This window comes from Stegostoma tigrinum, chromosome 13 (genome assembly GCF_030684315.1).
Source record: "Stegostoma tigrinum isolate sSteTig4 chromosome 13, sSteTig4.hap1, whole genome shotgun sequence".
Lineage (NCBI taxonomy): Eukaryota > Metazoa > Chordata > Chondrichthyes > Orectolobiformes > Stegostomatidae > Stegostoma > Stegostoma tigrinum.
This window is the reverse complement of record NC_081366.1, coordinates 74,367,438-74,388,000: the sequence shown is the minus strand read 5'-3', so window position 1 is coordinate 74,388,000 and position 20,563 is coordinate 74,367,438. Positions and strand designations below refer to the sequence as shown.

The 20,563-nt window shown below is 42.9% G+C and overlaps 1 protein-coding gene across 1 annotated transcript in view; it reads left to right on the top strand.

Moving 5' to 3' along the window:
* The window catches only part of LOC125458334 (slit homolog 3 protein-like), a 623,269-nt gene that overhangs the window by 490,125 nt on the left and 112,581 nt on the right, over positions 1–20,563 (top strand). The window contains exons 13-14 of the mRNA XM_048543536.2: positions 225–368; positions 2,542–2,705. Coding sequence (XP_048399493.1) covers positions 225–368; positions 2,542–2,705 — 308 coding nt within the window. The remainder of the gene's footprint in view (positions 1–224; positions 369–2,541; positions 2,706–20,563) is intronic.

Here is a 20,563-nt window from a genome sequence, read left to right as displayed (position 1 = left end):
ATTGAAAGCCACAAGTACAGTGTGGTTTACTTAAAGCCTGTGTACATGCGACTGGACAGTCCAGGTCCAACACTAGTTGGCATGCTAGCTACTGCGCATGTGACTGGACAGCAGAGATCTGATAACGTATCAGACAGCACTGATCTGATACTGACGCCAGTCTGGGGAACTCCACGCTGAAATGAACCGAATCTAACTGGACCATTTCTCTTCACATTCTACAGATTGCTGAATGCCAACAAGATTAACTGCTTGCGTGTAAACACCTTCCAGGACTTGCAGAACCTCAATCTCCTTTCACTGTACGACAACAAGCTCCAGACCATCACAAAGGGACTGTTTACACCACTCCACTCCATTCAAACGCTGTATGTGTTCTCTTTTACTGGTAACTCCATTACTAATTTTAGAGACTTTGTTAAAGAGGAGCTCAGCTGAGTTTATTGTCTGTTATCTGCAAACAAACTTGCTGCTAATAATCTCTGAATTATCACAGCCCTGACTCCAGCCCAATGGCTTCAACTAGAAACAGGCAATGGTATAGTAGGCCATTCAGCCCCTTGAATTTCTTCTGCCATTCAATTAGATATGAGTTGGCTTGCAGTTTTTCTCCATTTAGTTAAGTTGGTACTCTAACCCCAAGTACCCGTGCTAATAAAAATCTTTCAATCTCAGCATGGAAGTTTTAAATTGAGTGCACCTCAGTTTTGGGAAGCCCTGAGCCCCAATACATTTTGCCTTTTGACTCTGAGAATGCTTGGCTAATCAACCCTCAAGACGGCTGAGCAATGGTTTTGGAGTTAAGCTCACCAGCATTGTGAATATCATCACAATCTTGTCCCTCAGACAGTTACACTGGCTTTACTATACATTTATCATCTATTATACAATCAGCCCTTTCAAATCCTTAGTTCACTTTCTTCCATTGGCTAAAATGCTGAAGTAAAATGGAGACACGGTGGGTGGCATGGTGTCTCATGGCTCCAGAGACTTGGGTTCAATTCCAGCCTCAGGTGACTGTGTGGAATTTGCACATTCTTGCTGTGTCTCTGTGATTTCTTCCCACGGTCCGAAGATGTGAAGGTTAGAGGAGGATTGGCCATGCTAAATTGCCCTATAGTGTCCAGGGATGTGCAGGCTAGGTGGATTAGCCATGGGAAATACAGGGTTACAGGAAGAGGGTAAGAGGTGAGTCTGGGTGGGACACTGTTTGGGAGTGGTTAATGTGGACTCGATGGGCTGAATGGCCTGCCTCTCCACTGTAGGGATTCTATGAAACTAACTTTTAGAATAGATTATCCTTCATAGAATAGAATACAAAATTGAACCGACTTTTAATTCAGAGCATCATTATGTAATAATCAGATTTTGTCTATAATTTATTAAAATGAAAATAAGCTTTAATTAATCTACAAATCAATTTTTAAGTATCTGATCATTCAAGTGTTTTATTTTTATTTACTACCTGCATACTTTTCTTTAGCCTTTGATCTCAGTACAACATACTTAAAACCTTTAATAAGTAGAAAATTCATGTTTATTTTTTAACTGGCTCCAGCTGAGATAACTTGTCCTCAACAGAATGCAGTATTAATGACTGTACCTGTCTTTTCTGTCACCCCCTTTATGGTATGCATATCTGGGCCCACCAGTTTATGTCCATCAATAATTTCCCAGAGACAATTAAGATTCAACTGCACTGCTTTCGTTCAGGAGTCATATGTGGGTCAGACTGGGTGAGGGCAGCAGATTTCCTCCTACACCAAATACTAATGAAGCGGATAGGTTTTTCTGACAATCAACAATGCTTACATGGCCATCATTAGACCAGTTCTTTTTTTTCTATTTTTTCTATATGATGTTAGCTCAGCTCCTGACAAACTCTGTCAGCCCTCCCTGGGGATATCCTGAGTTACAGATAATGAATATATTTCTCCTGATGGTCAGCCATTTTCCTAAGACTGCTTAAAAAAACTTGAAAATTAACCAAAAAGAAGATAGAACGTAGTTGTAGAGGTATCCAGCACAGAAACAGACCCTTTGGTCCAACCCGTCCTAAATTAATCTAGTCCCGCTTGCCAGCATTTGGTCCATATCCCTCTAAACCCTTTCAATTCATGTACCCATCCAGATGTCTGTCAAATGTTGTAATTGTACCAGCCTCCACCATTTCCTCTGGCAGCACATTCCACACACACACCACCCTCTGTGTGAAAACGTTGCCCCTTGGGTCCCTTTAAATCATTCCCCTCTCCCCTTAAACCTATGCCCCTCTAGTTTGGACTTCCCCACCCTGGGGAAAAGACCTTGACTATTCATTGTTTGCACGCCCCTCATGATTGCATAAACCACCATGATGTCACCCCTCAGCCTCTGATGCTGCAGGGAGAATATACTTCCGAAGCTGATCTGCGATAGTGCAGCCTACTCTAAAACTTGCCTTGCAATGTGGTTGACAATTGAAAGCTTATGTGTGGAACTTTGCAATATCTTAATTCTTTGGTTGTGAAATTATTTCTCTCTCTCTCTTGCAAAACTCAGCCACCTGGCCCAGAATCCTTTCGTGTGTGACTGCCATCTCAGGTGGTTGGCTGACTATCTCCACAACAACCCCATTGAAACTAGCGGTGCCCGCTGTACTAGCCCACGTCGACTGGCTAATAAACGCATCAACCAGATCAAGGCTAAAAAATTCCGATGCTCAGGTATGTCCAATTCTGCAGTATGCGCGGTACATCCAATTGAATTGGGGGAGGAGGGGAGAAGTGGCTCTTGCTCAGAAAAATGTTTGGATTACCGGGTGACTGTGGACTGTGCATTTGTCCCTTCATACCGACAGCGAACAATGATCAGCGAGACTTGTTGCAAGATAAGGTAAAAGCGACTTTTGTGCAGCTCACCTTTTCCATCCCATGACATCACCTTCACTGAGATCACGTGATTCGAAAAAACATATTTATTAGAAAATAAGGGCCGTCGAAATTAAATTTTACTGTCTGGGACAGCAGTAATTAGGAAACAGGACCATCTTTGTAAATTAAATCCTGAAAATGTTATTGCATTAGAAAAAGGAAAGGCAGGATGGGTAGACACTGATAAATGAGGTTAACTGTTTTATTGTAAGAAACCAATCTTAAAATGTCATCTTTGCTTTTTTCATCTTTATAATCAGTACGCTTTTGGTAAAGGAAACTGTATTAAACAGTGATGATTAATATGAAAACCTTCTGTTGATTCTCTGTTTTGACCACTGTTAGAAATTGGGTTGATTAAATAGTGAACGGTATTGATATCACGGAGAAATGAAATTAGCTGGAGCTCATCAAACAACAGCAGGCAGATTCATCCCACTGTCCCTTACTAAACAACAAAGCAATAAAATGCCTCGTAACCTTCATGGGAAACAGAAATACTCTTAGTTTGGATGAATATGCCTGATTAGCTCACCCATTAAAAGGACAATTCATGAGAGTGCTGTACTAGCTTGACTTGCTATATGACAGATTGATTCTTAAAGGACGCCTTTCACAATGACACCTTCCATCAAGTGACCAATGATCGAGAGGAGACTGATGGGGCAGTAATTAGCCAGGTTGCATTTATCCTGCTTTTTGTGTACAGGACATACCTCTGCAGTTTTCCACATTGTTGGGAAGATGCCAGTGCTTTAACTGTACTGGAACAGCCTGGCTAGGGGAGCGGCAAGTTCTGGAGCATCAAGTCTTCTGTACCATTGTCAGGACCCATAGCATTTGCAGTATCCAGTGTCTCCAGCCACTTCTTGATATGAAGTGGAAAGAATCAAATTCACTGGTAACTGTAATGTTAGGGACCACTTGAGGAGGCCAAGGTGGATCATCCACTCAACGCTTCTGGCTGAAGATTGCTGCGAATGCTTCAGTCTTATCTTCTGCCCTGATGTGATGGGCTCTTCCATCATTGAGGATGGGGTTATTCATGGAGCCTTCTCCTCCAGTGAGTTGTTTAATTGTCCACCAGCATTCACAACTGGATGTGGCAGGACTGCAGAGCTTAGATCTGATCCATTGGTGGTGGGATTGCTTAGCTCTGTCTATCACTTGCTGCCCTCGCTGTCTAGCATGCAAGTAGTCCTTCATGAGGTTGACACCTCACTTTTAGATATTCTTGTTGCTCATCCTGGCGTGTCCTCCTGCACTCTCCATTGTACCACAGTTGATCCCCTGGCATGATGGTAATGTTCAAGTGGGGAATAAGCCGGGCCATGAGGTTACAGATTGTGCTGGAGTACAGTTCAGCTGCTGTTGATGGCCCAGAGCACCTCATGGATGCCTGGTCTTGAGCTGTTAGATCAGTTTAAAGTCTGGCCCATTTGCCAGTCATAGTGCCACTGAACATGACAGAGGGCATTCTCAGTTTAAAGGTCAGACTCCACGAGGACTGTGCAGTGGTCACGCTTAACGATCCTGTCATGGACAGATGCATTTGCAGCCAGCAGAATGGTGAGGATGAGGTCAGTTATGTTTTTCCCTCTTGTTGGTTCATTCGCCACCTGCTGCAGACCCCGTCTCCCAGCTATGACCTTTAGGACCCAAGCAGCTTGATCAGTCATACTGCTGCTGAGCTACTGTTGGTGGTAGACATCTCCCACCCAGAGTATATTACCTGCCATCCTCTGTGCTTCCTCCAAATTTGAATCAAAAGACATACTCTTCTGTCGGGGACTCAGTGGAGAACAATCTCAATCTGAAATCATACCAAATATTTTTAATTCCCTCATTCAAAAATATTTGACACCCCCAAACAACATTGATTAAATTATTAGGGAACAGGGATCCCTCTGATATTTAGCGTTCGGTAGTATGTTGCACAATGAAGTTAATCACTGAGCTATTCACACAGAGGTATGTTTCATGTTGATTTTAGACATTTCCAGTTTCTTTAAAATCCTCCAGGCCATTCTTAAATCCTCTGAAACATCCTCTGTCTTACAGTGTTCCGCTGTGCATACTGTGTTTTTTCTGATTCTCTCATCTTTGCTTCATTATTGGTATCTACATCCAACTAAATAGGCATCACTTCCTAGATTTCCTGTTCAACTCCTTTCCCCCATAAAAACAATTTTGCAAACACAGTTGATTTTCCTCTTTTTGTTTTGAACGCCATATCCCGGATCCTGCTGACTGTTCTCTTGTCTGTAAATGACTAGGAACTGTTTATACAGGAATCATTTGTACATGTAAGTGTTCCAGAGACCCAGATTCATGGTTGCAAGAGAGAGTTGGGTTATGTGCGAGAAGACTGCAACATACAGCTGTATGCTAAATAGTAGACAATGCCAAGAACAATCTGTTCAAACCTTTCCAAACTTGTTTCTAACATCTGTGAGCCAAAAGAAAACCAGGAGACATAATAGTTGGCTCCCACTTTCCCTTGTAGCTGAAGGTGTCGAGCTGTTAGTTTCTGGCGTATTAATATTCTTACAGGTGGTAACTCAACCACCATAACACTGTTGTAGATGAGTGTTTACTAGTCGTAATGCTACTGCTTCGAGTTCTGCTGTCCTACTAAAAAAAATCCAGGATGATCCAGTTCCTTAGAATTGTTATGCCTTGCTGTAGTGATCCTTAGACATCACCTTCCAAACCCACGACCACTTCCATCTAGAAGGACAAGGGCAGCAGATACATGGGAGCACCATCACCTGCAAGTTCCCCTCAAAGCCACTCACTATCCTGACTTGGAAATGCATCGGTGTTCCTTCTTTGTCGCTGGGTCAAAATCCTGGAATTCCCTCTCAAAGGGCAATGTGAGTCACCCTACAGCACATGGACTGCAAGAAGACAACTCACTGCCACCTTTTCAAAGGACAGCTAGGGACAGGTAATAAATGCTGACCCAACCAGAGACACCGATGCCCCACGAAGGAGTGAAAAGTGAGGACAGACTGCCAGTGTAATTTATGAGAATGATAACGGAAATCCCTTATCAGTACTATCTGGAGACCCTGGAAAAGCTAGGATTGTTCTCCACAGTGGTGTAAATTGCAAAGCCACAGTGACTAAAACTGAACCATGTGGAGTTTATTATGAAGAACTCAACTTTGGCCCAATTTAAGCAAACCACAATTGTCCCTTGGACACGCTAAAATAATGCATGTATAAGGTAATGTCGTTATTTTCACAGCCTTGAAATACGTAGTAAATAGCTGATGTTTGGTGGCCCATGGCAAGGGGTTTCCGGGATATTTCATTTGTTCAATATGCTTCGGTTCGAACAGCCAGAATGAATATTGGTGAAACCTGTCCACTGAGAGCAGTTGAGTTGAAACATAAGTCAGGCCTAAAAGTTGAATTCAGGCTCAAGATGAAGGAAAATGCACAAATCTAAGTGCAATTCAGTTGGGCCTCTTTGAATGGGGGACCAGCACTTTTATAATTCATGCTGTCAAACCTGGAGCTGGAGAGGCCAGGGGTGGTGCGGTTTATTCGAAATGAATGTTCACCAATCACCACTTTAAGCTCAAAACTCAGTACCTGGGACCATGGGAATGGTGTTTCACCGTTATGAGGGTTCCAAAATTTGCAAGGATTTGGAAGAGAATCCTGTGTTTCCTAACAACTAATGCGACCTTAAACAGGGATTTAATCTGAATCTGTATCTGTATTTCTGGCTGAATCCAATTTCCTCTGAAAAAAATTGGCACTTTTGTATATTGTTGATTTTACCGGCCCCTCTATGCATGTTGTTCTCAGCATTGCCTACAGGTCTTCACTAGAGACAGTGCTCGAAGTACAAACAAATGGTCAGGGCATGGTGGCTTAGGTTTGGAACTTGGGATAAAATTATTTCCAGTGGCGAATGTCCAGCGACCAATCACATGAGGATCCCAGCTGTTTCGTCGCATTAATTTTCAACGTTTGCCTAATTAAACAGTCCCCAAAGCTTTGCTCCTGAACAGATTGTACTCCCACGTTCTGTGTTTAAAGACAATATGCCATTTATAAACCTCCAAGGGCATCTTGGCTCAATCTAATTACAGTATTGTTCCTTTTCCTATAATGTGACAACTTTGTGTAGCGTCAAACTCAATATCTCTGGAGCATGGTGACAATGAATGTATGACGATGCAGGGTGTTTTAAGACACTGTTTATTGCTAATGAGTACAGAACTAATTGAGCGATTGTTATTTGGGTTTGCATTTCTCATTGAGTTACACATTGTGTTAACCCTGTATCATTAGCCAAAGCCTGTTGCAAGAAGCTCACTTAATGTGGTTAGCACTTGTCGCACTTTTCCATTTATTTCAATCTGATGTGGAGGAGCCAGTGTGGGACTGGGATGGATAAAGGTCAGAAATCACACAACACCAGGTTATAGTCCAACAGGTTCATTTGAAAACACAAGCTTTCAGAATCTTACTTCTTCAGGTGTTAGTGAGAGGGGTAGTTGGTGTTAGAGCAAGCAGGTATGTTATGTCAACAACAGCAGTCTGTATTTATGGAGTTCCTTCCGTGTAACAAAACATTCCGAGGCATTTCACAGAACAAAATTCAGTAATGTGGCAGATATAAAGATATTAAGGCAGTTGGCTAAAAGGTAGGTCAACAAGGTAAGTTTAAAGAAGCCTATTAAAGGATGAATAAAGGATAAAGATACCGAAATTGTTTGTGAATGGAAACCACTGCTTATGAAGCATTAAAATCAGCAGGGCAAGAGAGGACAAATCTGGAACCTCAGAGGACTGTGAGGCTGGAAGCAGTGGCAGAAATAGAGAGCAGTGAGGCCACCATGGAAGTGTTTGAATGCAAAGTTGAGAATATTAACTTTGAGGTGTTGCTCAGCTGGAAGCAAACAGTAAACAGGACTTAGTACAAATTGGATCAGGGCAGCAGAATGTTTGGATGATCTCAAGTTCACAGAGGGTGGAAAAGGGGAGGCTAGCCAGGAGCACATTGACATAGTCGGATTTGGAGGCAACATCTAATGGATCAGGGTTTCGACGACACATGGGATGAAACAGCAGTAGAATTGGCCTGTGTTTCAGAGGAGGAGATAGACAGTTGTTTTGCTGAGAGCAGAGATAATGAGAACTGCAGATGCCGGAGAATCCAAGATAACAAAATGTGGAGCTGGATGAAGACAGCAGGACAAGCAGCATCTCAGGAGCATAAAAGCTGATGTTTCGGGCCTAGACCCTTCATGTTGACATGGATATTTGGTCAGAGGCATAACTTGGGATCAGAGTATGACATTGTCAGAGAGGGGAGCTTGTGTTTTGGCCTAGATGTTTTGGCCAGTGGTGGAATGGCTACATTTGATCTTGGCTATGATTTAAAGGACTATGATGCATTCAGAGAAATGAACTGAAAACAAAGCCTTAAATCTTAAAATCTTAAATGTTTACTACACCTGTTGTAAATCCAACAGTATATATATCTTTCTGTTAGCAATACAGGAACCTCCTTTCTGAAAATGTACTGGATTTGCAAGAGTTGAATAGATTGAAAAGGACAGGAGCAATTACGAAGGAAAGGAACACTGAATGGGAGGCATTAATTGTGAGAGTTCAGAAAGAACATGGGTTCTGATATGTTCAGTACTGCAGTCAGCTGGGGATTATAACACAAATTTGGCCACAACACTGGCCAAGAGATCAAACATTCTCTCTGAATGCATCATAGTCCTTTAAATCACAGCCAAGATCAAATGTAGCCATTCCACCACTGGCCAAAACAAAGGACCCATTTACCATTTTGTGCTGGAGCCTTTGCTCCTTCAGGTCCTGGCTCCAGTTTGAATCCCGGGATGGACAGTGTCAGAAAACAAATTTGTGGTCATAATTATGGCAAAGCTGTGTCCTTTTTCCATCATGAACTAAAAACATGCTCCTCATATGGTGTCTTCAGTAAATTGATCTACACTACTCTCCAACTGCGCAGCCTCACCCTTAAACATTCTTCACTCTTTCTCACCCCCAGCATTGTTCACCTCCTCATTTCCTCACTGCCTTTGATGATAATCTCAATAAATCTAAAGACCCCGTGTTCTTTCTGAACTCTCACAATTAATGCCTCCCATTCAGTGTTCCTTTCCTTCGTAATTGCTCCTGTCCTTTTCAATCTATTCAACTCTTGCAAATCCAGTACATTTTCAGAAAGGAGGTTCCTGTATTGCTAACAGAAAGATATTTATACTGTTGGATTTACAACAGGTGTGGTAAACATTTAATATTTTAGTTTTCAGTTTGGTAGGATCTAGGCCTTTTTAAAAAAAATTTTGTCAGAAGACACAAGTGTTGAGTTTAGAAGCAAGTTTAGTTTATCTCCAGGGAATTTTTTGGGGCTATTCAGGGAGCCAGTTGCCTGGATAGAAGGGCTTAGTATATAAAACTTCCAAATGCGGAGAGTTTGGTCAGAAATCTGCAGGTTGTTAGTGCAGAGGACATTTAGGCTTGGAATCATGGAAGAGTTCATATTGACAGATCTGGAAAAGGCTCGTCCAACTGGCTTCTCGGTCCAGAGCCATACCAGGAGTTGATCAAATAGAGCCTGAAAGAATTGAGAATGAGACATGATTTCAATCAGATTGAGTCACTGCCATAGATTGTGTCAGGAAATAATTTGAAACTTTGTTTTCCTGTGTGTTTTACATGTAGCTCACTATCTTCGTTAATTAAATTGCTCAGTTTTGTTTTCATTTTGTGTAATGAACAACTTGCCTGTTGCTAAAGACAATCTGCAACCTTGTGTGAAGAAGCTTCATTTAACTAACCACCACATTAACTAAGCAAACAACTTAAAAAAAAATTGAGATAGGTTTAATTCTGGGTTCTGATATGCCCAGTACTGCAGTCAGCTGGGGATTATAACACAGGGTTGGCCACAACACTGGCCAAGAGATCAAACATTCTCTCTGAATGCATCATGGCTTGGTACAGCAACTACTGTGCCTAGGACCATGAGAAACAACAGAGTTTTGAACACAGCCAAGCCCATCACACAAGCCAACCTACCATCCATTGACACCATCTACTGTTCTCAATGCCTCGGGAAAGGAGCCAACATTATCAAAGACCCCTCCTGCCCCGGTTACAATCTCACCCAACCTCTTCCTTCAGGCAGAAGATACAAAAACTTAAAACACACTTAAACACACAGCTTCTTCCCTGCTATTTTCAGACTTCTGAATGGACCTCTCAGATTGCAAACCTAACGTCGATCCTGCTTTCTGTGCACCTTCTCTGCAGCTGTAACTTTGAATTCTGCCCTCCGTTCTATCGCCTTTTGTGCAGTGTGAGCTGCCTGTATTGCACACAAAGCAAAACTTCTCACTGTACTTCGGCACCTGTGACAGTAATTAATAAAATCAAATCAAACCAAAATTTCTCTGGACTCTGGAACAATCTCAGAGGGTTGAAAGCCAAACTGTGAATGGGGGTTTTTTGACAAGGCCTGGGGCATGATCACAGACCAATGATGCATTCAGACTCACGAAATCAGCCAAGAAAATAGGGTGAAAATCAGATATTTTTGTTAGCTGCTGCTCAGTATTCTCAACACAGCACAAGTCGCATGAAAGTTTCAGTATATACCCATACGCAGTGACTTCTCTTTATCAAATCCCAATATATTTTGATTGTCTTGCACAAGCTAGTTGGCACTTGCCTGTGGGTGAACAGCAGGTGGTCTTCATAATTTGAAGGTTACAGGAGGACACAAAACTGCAGCTTTAGTATTTTGGTGTGTGCTAAGCTCTCCGGCAGCTTTGAGTTTTTCGGTACTCTCATTGTCTTGTTGAGGATGGCCATTGCTTTTCAGGGTTAATGCTGCACAAGGTGACGGGCACACATTAAAGGGAAGGTGGCATATGAGATCATCCAACGGCAAGGAAAGATTGGGGCTTGGGTCCATTGATTCAGCTGCTTGGCGGTGCAGAGGAGCGCCAACCGCGCGGGTTCAATTCCTGCAACTGACCAAGGTCACTGTGATGGCCCTGATTTCTCAAGGCACCCACCACCCGAGGCATGGTGAGCCTCAGGGTAACTCGCCACTAGGCATCTCTCTCAAATGAGAGAGCAGTCCAACGGTCCACTGGGATTGCGGTGACCTTCTTAAGGAGCTCATGTGATGCGGTAGTAGGGTCCCAGCCTCTGAGCCAGGAGACGCACATTCAAATCCCACCTGCTCCAGCGGTGTATAATAGAACCACTGAACAACGCAATTAGAAAGTGCCTGAAAAGGTTGGGAGTGAAAGGGAAAGCCTCTTATCAATGAGAGATGGTCGGATATAAAATGTTGTGCGCTAGGAACTTTGCAGAAGAACATGGGGCTCTGTTAATTCAATAGATTTCACTAGTAATCCATTGGGAACAATGTGGGTTCTTATTTGGTATGTTGAAAAGAGAGAGTAATTAGACAGCCTACTAAATTTATATTTAGATTTTATTGTCATGTGTACTCGAGCACAGTGAAGAGTGTAGAATGTCACTATTCCCGGGCCATCTTATGTACAAACGTACCTAGGTACAGGAACGGAAAGATAAAAAAAAGTTAAAACGTTCATCACGACAATTCTCGTTAGTGTAAGGGAGAAAAGTAAAGAAATAAAGATGGAAGTTCAACATTACAGTCCTTTCCTCAACCATGGGCCTGCAGTTGTTCCACACTGGGCTTTCCCCAAGAGGGCTGGATCTCTCTCCTGCGCTGGGCTAAATCCCACCTGGATTCACCAGCCACTTTGCCACCACTGCTGCCATCTGGGCTCAGGCTGTGCCCCAGTCACGGGCACACTTCATCGCTGCCACTGCCTCCCTGACTGACTGGTCTCCAGAAGGTACATTAAAAAGCACTCGAAAGAAGAAAAGAAGAGGGACTAAAATCAGGAAAGAAGAGAGAAAAAAACCAAGAAAAGAAGAAAGTAAAGAAAATTTGCTGGAACGGATGACAACAGACAAGAGCCCTTGTCGGCCTACACTGCCACTGCCATCTTGAAAGCCAGTAATGAAAATATTGGTAGATGATGAGGACAGACAGAATGCAACTAAGCATTTCCTCACTTGTTCGAATGTCTTCTTTGGCTCTGTTACATATTCTGCATAATAATGCTCCAGTGAAAGGCCTTATAAAGGTGCTATGTAAATGCAAGTTGATATTTGCCCTTGTACCAGATTTGTTTCGATTGATGACACCTTGGAAACTTGTGCTAAATCCCCTTTCATATGGCCAGGTGGGGGCGAGCTGATGGAGTCGCTGGGGGTCAGATAGTATGCAGCGATAAAGGGCTGTTCAGTGATTGTTTTACACATCAACAGAGCAGGATTAATTCACTTCAGGTGATTGTGTAAAATATCCAGGCACAGCAGTCCAGTTTCCGCTGTGTGTTAGAATTAATATTGTTTGCTCGTTTGCTCGGTCTTTTCTACCAACTAACTAGTTATGAAATCCATCGCTGAATCGGGAAACCTGTAATCTCCACATTGATAATGGATGCCTTCCTGCCTGGCATTGCGAGTTAACTGAAGCTTGTTCTAATTGAATGATTTGGCTCCTTTATGTCTTTGCATGGATTAAATCCTTGACTGCCAATCCAACCTCCAGACTGCCCTCACCAGCCTTCTTTACTCTCTCTTGTCTTTCTGCTGTCCTTGGCGTTGCCTAACACTGGCTCTGATTCTAAATGAGGTGTTCTGTTGTGCTTGATCTAACCATGTGGTTCCAAGCTATGAGTAAAACATGGTTTCGTCAAGCACCATGGTACGCTTTGTGTCTTTCTGCAGCATGCCAAGCCCTTCCTACCTCACTCCAACAAGCCGAGGGGTGCAAATGATGATGGCTGAGACAAGGGTAAAAATAACAAGGCCTCACACGCGATTTGAAACCACTAGGTGCATGTCTTTTCTCCAACTCCTTTGCAACATAGCAACCGTTGCTATGCTTTGCAAGCACAATCAATGCTGGTATTAATGTCTGAGGTGGGCAGAACCCAAACAGTTTGCTGTAAGTGATGTAAAAAAATAAAAGAAAAGTTTTGTGGAACATTTTTGAATAGCTTTTTTTTCTTGTTTTCTCCTTGTGCTGGCTGTGTCTGTTTTCTTATGTTGCAATCACAATGCATCTGTCAGTTGCAATGGTATTTATTGTTGCCATTTAAGGGATGGCCTGAAGGAGGCAGAACATGGAGGAAGAGAGTTTGGAGATGTTAACTTGTCCTAACTACGCGATCAAATCTTGGCTGATCTGGCTGTGGTGTCAATTCCTCTTTCCTTCCCACCGTAACCCCATGACTCTCTCAATAAAAACCAAAAGAACTGCAGATGCTGTAAATCAGGAACAGAAACAGAAGTTGCTGACAAAGCTCAGCAGGCCTGGCAGAGACAAAATAAGAGTTAACGTTTCAGGCTCGGGTGACCCTTCCTCAGAGCTACATTCGCTGCCAAACCTGTTGAGCTTTCTCAGCAGCTTCTGGTTTTGATGCCCCTGACCGTCTAGCCTGTCAAAATTCTGTCTCAGTCAACCTTGGATAACTTGAAAGAATGCCCAAAAAAGAAATGGGGAAGGATAGTCTGGTCTATCCAGATAGTGAGACCATTGACCAACTTCTCGTTCTGCGAGCTATGTTAGGATAGGTCAATTTGGGAAGGACAAAGTTCTGGGAAACTCCTTTCCTTGAAGGAAACAAGATAGCTTTGGTAACTAACTCGTAAGGTTTTCCTCATTGACAGCTATTTGACAAAGAATCTTTCTGTAACTGGAAATGTTATCTCTTAGCCTCTTGCCCAGTTTTCTATTAAAGGGCTGTTGGAATAGTAGCCCACCTCCAGGTGGCGATGAATTCCACTTGTCAGAGAAAAATAATTTCCTACATGGAAGCCGTCTCTGGCTTTGCTTAGGTATTCAATAAGCCTGCATTTTTTACATCTAAAAACTTTTCAGCACTTTATCCACTTTTGGTAACAGTGCATCGGGAAGTTTGTCATGATGTTGGAAAGGGAGCTCTGAATCTTTCCAAGGATAGAGGACCAAGGTTACGTGGTAAAGCTGAGATTTTGTCTCCATTTTGATTTACTCATTGATAGGATTTCGGTGTCTCTGAATACAAGCCAGCATTTAATGCCCATCCCTCATTGCCCAAGAGTAGTTAACATTCTCCAATGTTGCTGTAGTTCTGGGGTAATGATTGGCCAGAACAAGTAAGGATGGCAGGCATTAGGAATTAGCAAACCCAGCAACAGTGGTTGGAGTGGAATGAATTGAGCCGCTCTCATAGAGACACGCGACACAGAAATAGAACCTTCTATAGAATTTGTCCATGCCAACTGCGTTTCTCAAACTATGCTAGTCTTTGTGGTCCCTTTCTGTAAGGGTCACTGGACCCAAAACGTTAACTCTGATCATTTTTCTTTACAGATCTACACGGACATGCTGAGCATTTTCTGCAAATTCTATTTTTGTTTCTGATTCACAGCATCCGCAGCTCTTTCACATAAGTCTCTCGGCAGTTCCTGCACTAAATTAGATCTGGGTCATGCACCTACTGGATTAAAGCTGATTGTGTGTGGTGGATCAGATGCCTGTGCACCCGATCAAAGCTGATGTAATCTATACCAGATATGAGTATTGACAGGATTTCTTGCGTCAAACATCACTGTCAGTATGATAGAGTCTGAGTGCTTCCCCATGTGGTAGCTCTCATAACAAAGCGTGGATTCTTCTGAGACAGATATCCTGAAGTTTATTAGTATTGCAATGCTTTATTATAACCCAACTATCATACAGCCTGGATTCTACTTTAACTGACTATTGCTGTTAATTATATATGTATAACTGACATTATGCACCGCGCTGACTCCATTGCATTGAGTGGGAAGTGACTGAAAGAAAGGAACTTTATGTCACAATATTTGCTTTCCTTTTATTCATTCACTGGATGAGGGCATCCCTAATTGCCCAGAGGGCAGTTAAGCATCAACCACATTGCTGTGGGTCTGCAGTCACATGTAGGCCAGACCAGGTAAGGATGGCTGTTTCCTTCCCTGAAGGACATTAGTGAAGCAGATGGAGACCCCCCCACCCCGACAATCGACAGTGGATTCGCAGTCATCGTTAGACTCTTAATTCCAGATGTTAATTGAATTAAAACTGCACCCTCTGCTGTGGCAGGATTCAAACCCAGGCGCACAGACCATTGGCTGGATCTGTGGATTAACAGCCCAGCGATAATACCACTGGGCCATCGCCTCCCATCACGGATTGTGGTGTCCACTAACTGTCTTAAAGATACACTGCCTGCCTGGTCTAGCATCTATGCAAACACACAGAATGTATGTTGTTCTCATTTAATCAGAGTTGCTTATACCTGTCCAGGTGAGAAATGGTTGTTTCTGCACTAGATCAGGGATGCTTTTACTTTGCTGGACTCTACATCATTGCTTCTGTGTGACTTCATAAATTGTTTCAAACATTTAGAACTTTAGGGGCTGCAATCCTGTTCAAAAAAGTTGGATTGGATCCTTCAGCTTGGGTGCAGACTGATGAAACAAAAGCCTTATTTCATAGCTGTTTGGTATCTGTTTGGACGGTCTCAATCCAGCTAATGAGACATTTTTGTCCCAATGTGTCCATGGCCAATGAGATAGTGATGTGGGAATGACCCTACACTAGTGACCCAGAGCCTCAGACGAATCCTCAGGGACGTGGATCCATCTCCCATCCCTGCCACAAAACATCTGATTCAACCCAAGGGTGATTAGGGAAATAAAAACAATAAAACAACCAAAAGCCTAGGCCTAACTTGGAATAAGTTGATAATAAAATCTTACAAATCTTCTGTAGTTGTAAAATAACTGCACAAAAGCTGGTATCGTGTCACCAAGTATTTAAATGTGCACAGTACATGGGCTGTGACCAGCCAGTTCAGAGTCAGTCCCTAGACTGAGAAGCCCACTTCAATCTCCTGGGCTCCATGATTGACCCAGGTTAACAACCACAGTCAAGGCATTTATAATCAGTGAGATCCGCTTGGTCCTCAAATCATGACAAGCCAGGAGTGAGGCTCAGCAAAGGGAGATTTCTTCTGCATGTCACTTAGCTGCTCACTCTGAGAAGCTGAAATTCCTCAGCACTAGAGTGTAACATGTAATGCGGTGAATCTTTCTCATTGAACAAGAGTTGTGTTTGTTTTGTGGATAAGATGCCAAAGTCTGGGATGGGGACAACCTGATCAAGTTAAGATTTTCACTTGGGTGAGCTCATAATTAACTTGGATATCTCTTCAATTAAAGTTGAAAAGGGAGCCCTTGAAACTGGGGGTCTCCTTTGCTGGAAGGTCTTTTGCTTTTGCCCTTATTCGGCAAATAGGGAGGGTCCAGAGGCTGCCAAAAGAAGGAGGGGGACACAGCCTGCCCCTGGGAAGAGTGCCCATCTCTGGACAACTGATGAGCTCTCAGTTGCTTTAGGAAGGCTACTTTTAAAAAGAGACTTAATGGGCTTGATTGTTTGGTTAGCTCATGGAGTTTCCCAAAACTGCCACCCCTAGAATTGTCAACACTGGAAATACCACCTCCAAGAATCAGATGCCCATCCAGTATTGGTCATTTTAGCTGGACCCCCCAACTCATCTCGGTTCATGATTTCCAGAGGGCCCAAAATTTCAGCGTACTGACTTAAATTCAATCTATCTAAGAGTTCACATGCACCTATACCGCTCAACCTGGCATTACTATAAATCCATGCTATGCATGGAATTGGTTGGCAATATTCTGACACATTAGAAATCTGGATGGACAAAAGTTCAGCTTCTGCTCCTTGGGCTTGTGCCACAAGTTCCCAACATATAATTGTCTCACCCCATCTAATGATTCTTAATCTCATCCTTCGGGAAATAGCAAAACGTTTTGATATCCTTTGTACGTGCTATGCCAGTGATTCTTAACATGTCAGATTTATCTGGCAGCTCTTTGTTCACTGACGTGATTTGATTTGATTAGTTATTGTCCCATGTACCGAGATACAGTGAAAAGTACTGTTTTGTGCACTAACCAGACAAATCATACCTCACATAAATATATCAGGGCAATAGAACAGAATGCAGAGTATAGTGTTACAGTCACAGAGAAGGTGCAAAAAAAGACAACTCCAATATATGAGAGGTCTATATTCATAAGTTGGAACACAACGGGGAAGAAGCTGTTCATGAATCTGTGGATACATGCTTTCAAACTTTTGTATCTTCTGCCCGATGGAACAGGTTGCAAGTGAGTACTTCTGGGGTGTAGGGTCTTTGATTATGTTGGCTGTTTTACCCAAGGCAGTGGGAAGTGTAGACGGCCTGCGATGGCTGGAAGGCTGGTTTTCGTGATGGACTGGGCTGCATTCACAACTCTCCATAATTTCTTGTCGCCTTAGGCACAGCAGTTGCCCATGCCAAGCTGTGCTGCATCCAGATAAGTTCAAGTTGGGTAATTTGGACGAGGTTGCCGAGAGGGAGGTGGATTTTATGGAATCTTCACGAGTTTGAAACACAATCATTCAGTGGCTTAATTAGTTGAGATGTGAAATTTTGATTTTGGCAATGCAGAGATAAAGTCAGCGTTTTGGTTTTGATGTGTCGAGTCGCTGACCAGCCCGTGGCTGGGGTTCCTACTGTACTCTAATTGCCTGCCTTGAAAAGTCATTAGAACGGAACAAGTGAGTGCGGTTAGGTTTCTCGAATGTTGTTGGAGTTGCACTCATCGGGGCAAAGGGGGAGTATTCAGTCACATGCCTGTTTACCCCTCATCTCTCAATCAGGCCCATCAGCTTATGATGCAATTTAACATCCTTTTATATACAACTCTGCATAATAGGCGATTAAATGCAGCTCCCTGACGCAATGTCTAAGACCTCTCCCGATGAGTCAGAAGCTAATTTAGCTTCCTTTTACAGTAATTAACACCAGTTGAATTAACTACTTTAAGCTTATTGACAAATAACTGCCACTATCGAACAGTTTACTGTCGAACAGTACAATCTTTCCTACTACCTACTTGAAAGCTGTTAGTTCTCTGTCAGCACCTGACTCTTAATTTACTTTTAAATTTGGAAAAAAACATGCTAGAACTAATGGCCACAAAATGCCCAGGCTCCAACCTACTCACGCAAAGCATGACAGTTCACTTTCTGGTTAGTAATAATGCGCCCCCCCCCCCTCAACTTCTGTGTTAATTATTTGTGGGGGGAGGTTTGGAGATGGGAACGCTGTTACCAGAGGTAGCATGGTGGCTCAGTGGTTAGATTAGATTAGATTAGATTCCCTACAGTGTGGAAGCCTCCCTTCGGCCCAACAAGCACACACTGCCCCTTGAAGCATTCCTCCCAGACCCATCCCCCTATAACCCACACACCCCTGAACACTATGGACAATTTAGCATGGCCAATCCACCTAGCCTGCACATCTTTGGAGTGTGGGAGGAAACCGGAGCACCCGGAGGAAACCCACGCAGACATGGGGAGAGTGTGCCAACTCCACACAGACAGTCACCTGAGGCTGGAATCAAACCTGGTCCCTGGCGCTGTGAGGCTGTTAGCACGGCTGTCTGACAGAGCCAGGGACCCAGCATCGATTCCACACTCAGGCGACTGTCAGTGTGCAGTTTGCATGTTGTCCCCATGTCTGTGCGGGTTTCCTGCGGGTGCTTCGCTTTCCTCCCACAGTCCAAAGATGTGCAGGCTTGTTGGATTGGCCATGACAAATTGCCCATTCTGCCCAGAGAAGTGCAGGCTAGTTGAGTTAGCCTTGGAAATGTGGAAGTTGCAGGAATGAGGTGGGTCTGGGAGGAATGCTGTTTGGAGAGTTGGTGTAGACTCAATCGGCCCTCTGGCCTGCTTCCACACTGTAGGGATTCTATGATTCAGTAGAATGTTTTGCTGAAATGATTGAATTTTCTGTCTTTGGGGATTGCCATTGCTTGACATTTGTGTGATACAAATGTTACTTGTCATTTATCATCCTACATGCCCACACACAGCACTCACAACCAAACGTTGACCATAAAAACGCACTAAGGAGATGCATCGAAATGGTCTACTTGCTGTTCAGGAACATACCTGCAAGGTGACCGAGATTGAGAACTGAATTTATTTTTTCATTCACGTGATGAGGACATCGCTGGTTAAGCCAACATTTATTGCCCAGAGGGCAGTTAAACATCAACGACATCGCTGTGAGTCAGAAGTCACATGTAGGCCAGGCTAGGTAAGGATGGTCGTTTCCTTCCCTAAAGGACATTACTGAAGCAGATGGGTTTTTTTTTCCTGACAATCGACAGTGGATTCACGGTCATCATTAGACTCTTAATTCCAGATATTTATTGCATTCAAATTCTGCTGTCTGCTGTGGCGGGATTTGAACCCAGGCCCACAGAACATTGCCTGGATCTCTGGATTAACAATCCCCCGGTAGTACCACTAGGCTATTTGAGGGTCAAGAACAAATGGGAAGGAGAAAAGTTTTGGCATTTTGCAATCTTAAGTGATAGGATCAGTATAGAAGTATGAGATTATCTCCGATCAGAAGAAGAACAACGTGAATTTTGTTAGAGCGGAGCTAAGATATAGCAAGGGGCAGCAGACATCGTTAGAGTTATTTATAAGCCACCAAATGGTAGTGGTAGCATGCATGATATAAATCAGGGCGTGAGATCAGCACACTTATCATGAGAACTTCAACCTTCATGTAGACTAAAGCTGCAATGGACGAGTTTGTGGAATGTCTTCAAGATGTTTTACTAGCGCAGTAGTTTTAGGAGCCAACTGGAGAATGTGCAATTTAGATCTTGTGTATTGTACAGGTAGTTCTGCCATAACATCTATGTCATTAATCCGAATTGGCTGCAATGCAATTGATGAACAGTGGACGCTGTTTGGATAATACAAACTACCTGCAGCGCAGGTATAGCAATTTCCCAATAACACGATTTTCAATAGTTTTGAGGTCACACAAGAACGTAACTGTTGCAACATACTTGTATTGAGAAAGGGCTAATTAACAATCTTGCAAAGGAAACATGAGGGAGGAGATGAGTGACTGCAATGGATCACCACAAAATAGAATTCCACATTATGTTTGAAAACAACGTCGCTAATTCTGACACAAGGGAGTTAAATTGGAATAAGCAAAATCGTGAGGGCACAAGACATGAATTGGCTGAGGTGGATTCGGAAAATACATTAAGACATGACTGTACATAGACAATGGATAGTCTTAAAGGAACGATTGCATGACTTAAAGCAACAATACATTCCTTCGAGGTGCAGTAACTCCAGGAAAGTCACTCACTTGTGGTCAACAAAGGAAATTCTAAATTGTATGAGATGCAAAGAAAAGGCCTATAAAGATGCCAGAAATTACAGTAATCCTGAAGCTTGGAAGGTTTATAACAAAGAAGGATAAAAAAACTGATAAAGAAAGAGAATATGAGAAATATGAATGCAATCTAGCAAAAAAAATCATAAATAAACTGTAAAAGATTCTATAGGTACACAAAAATGAAACATCTGGCTGAAACAAAAGTGGGTCCATTACAAATGGAGTCTGGGGAGTTTT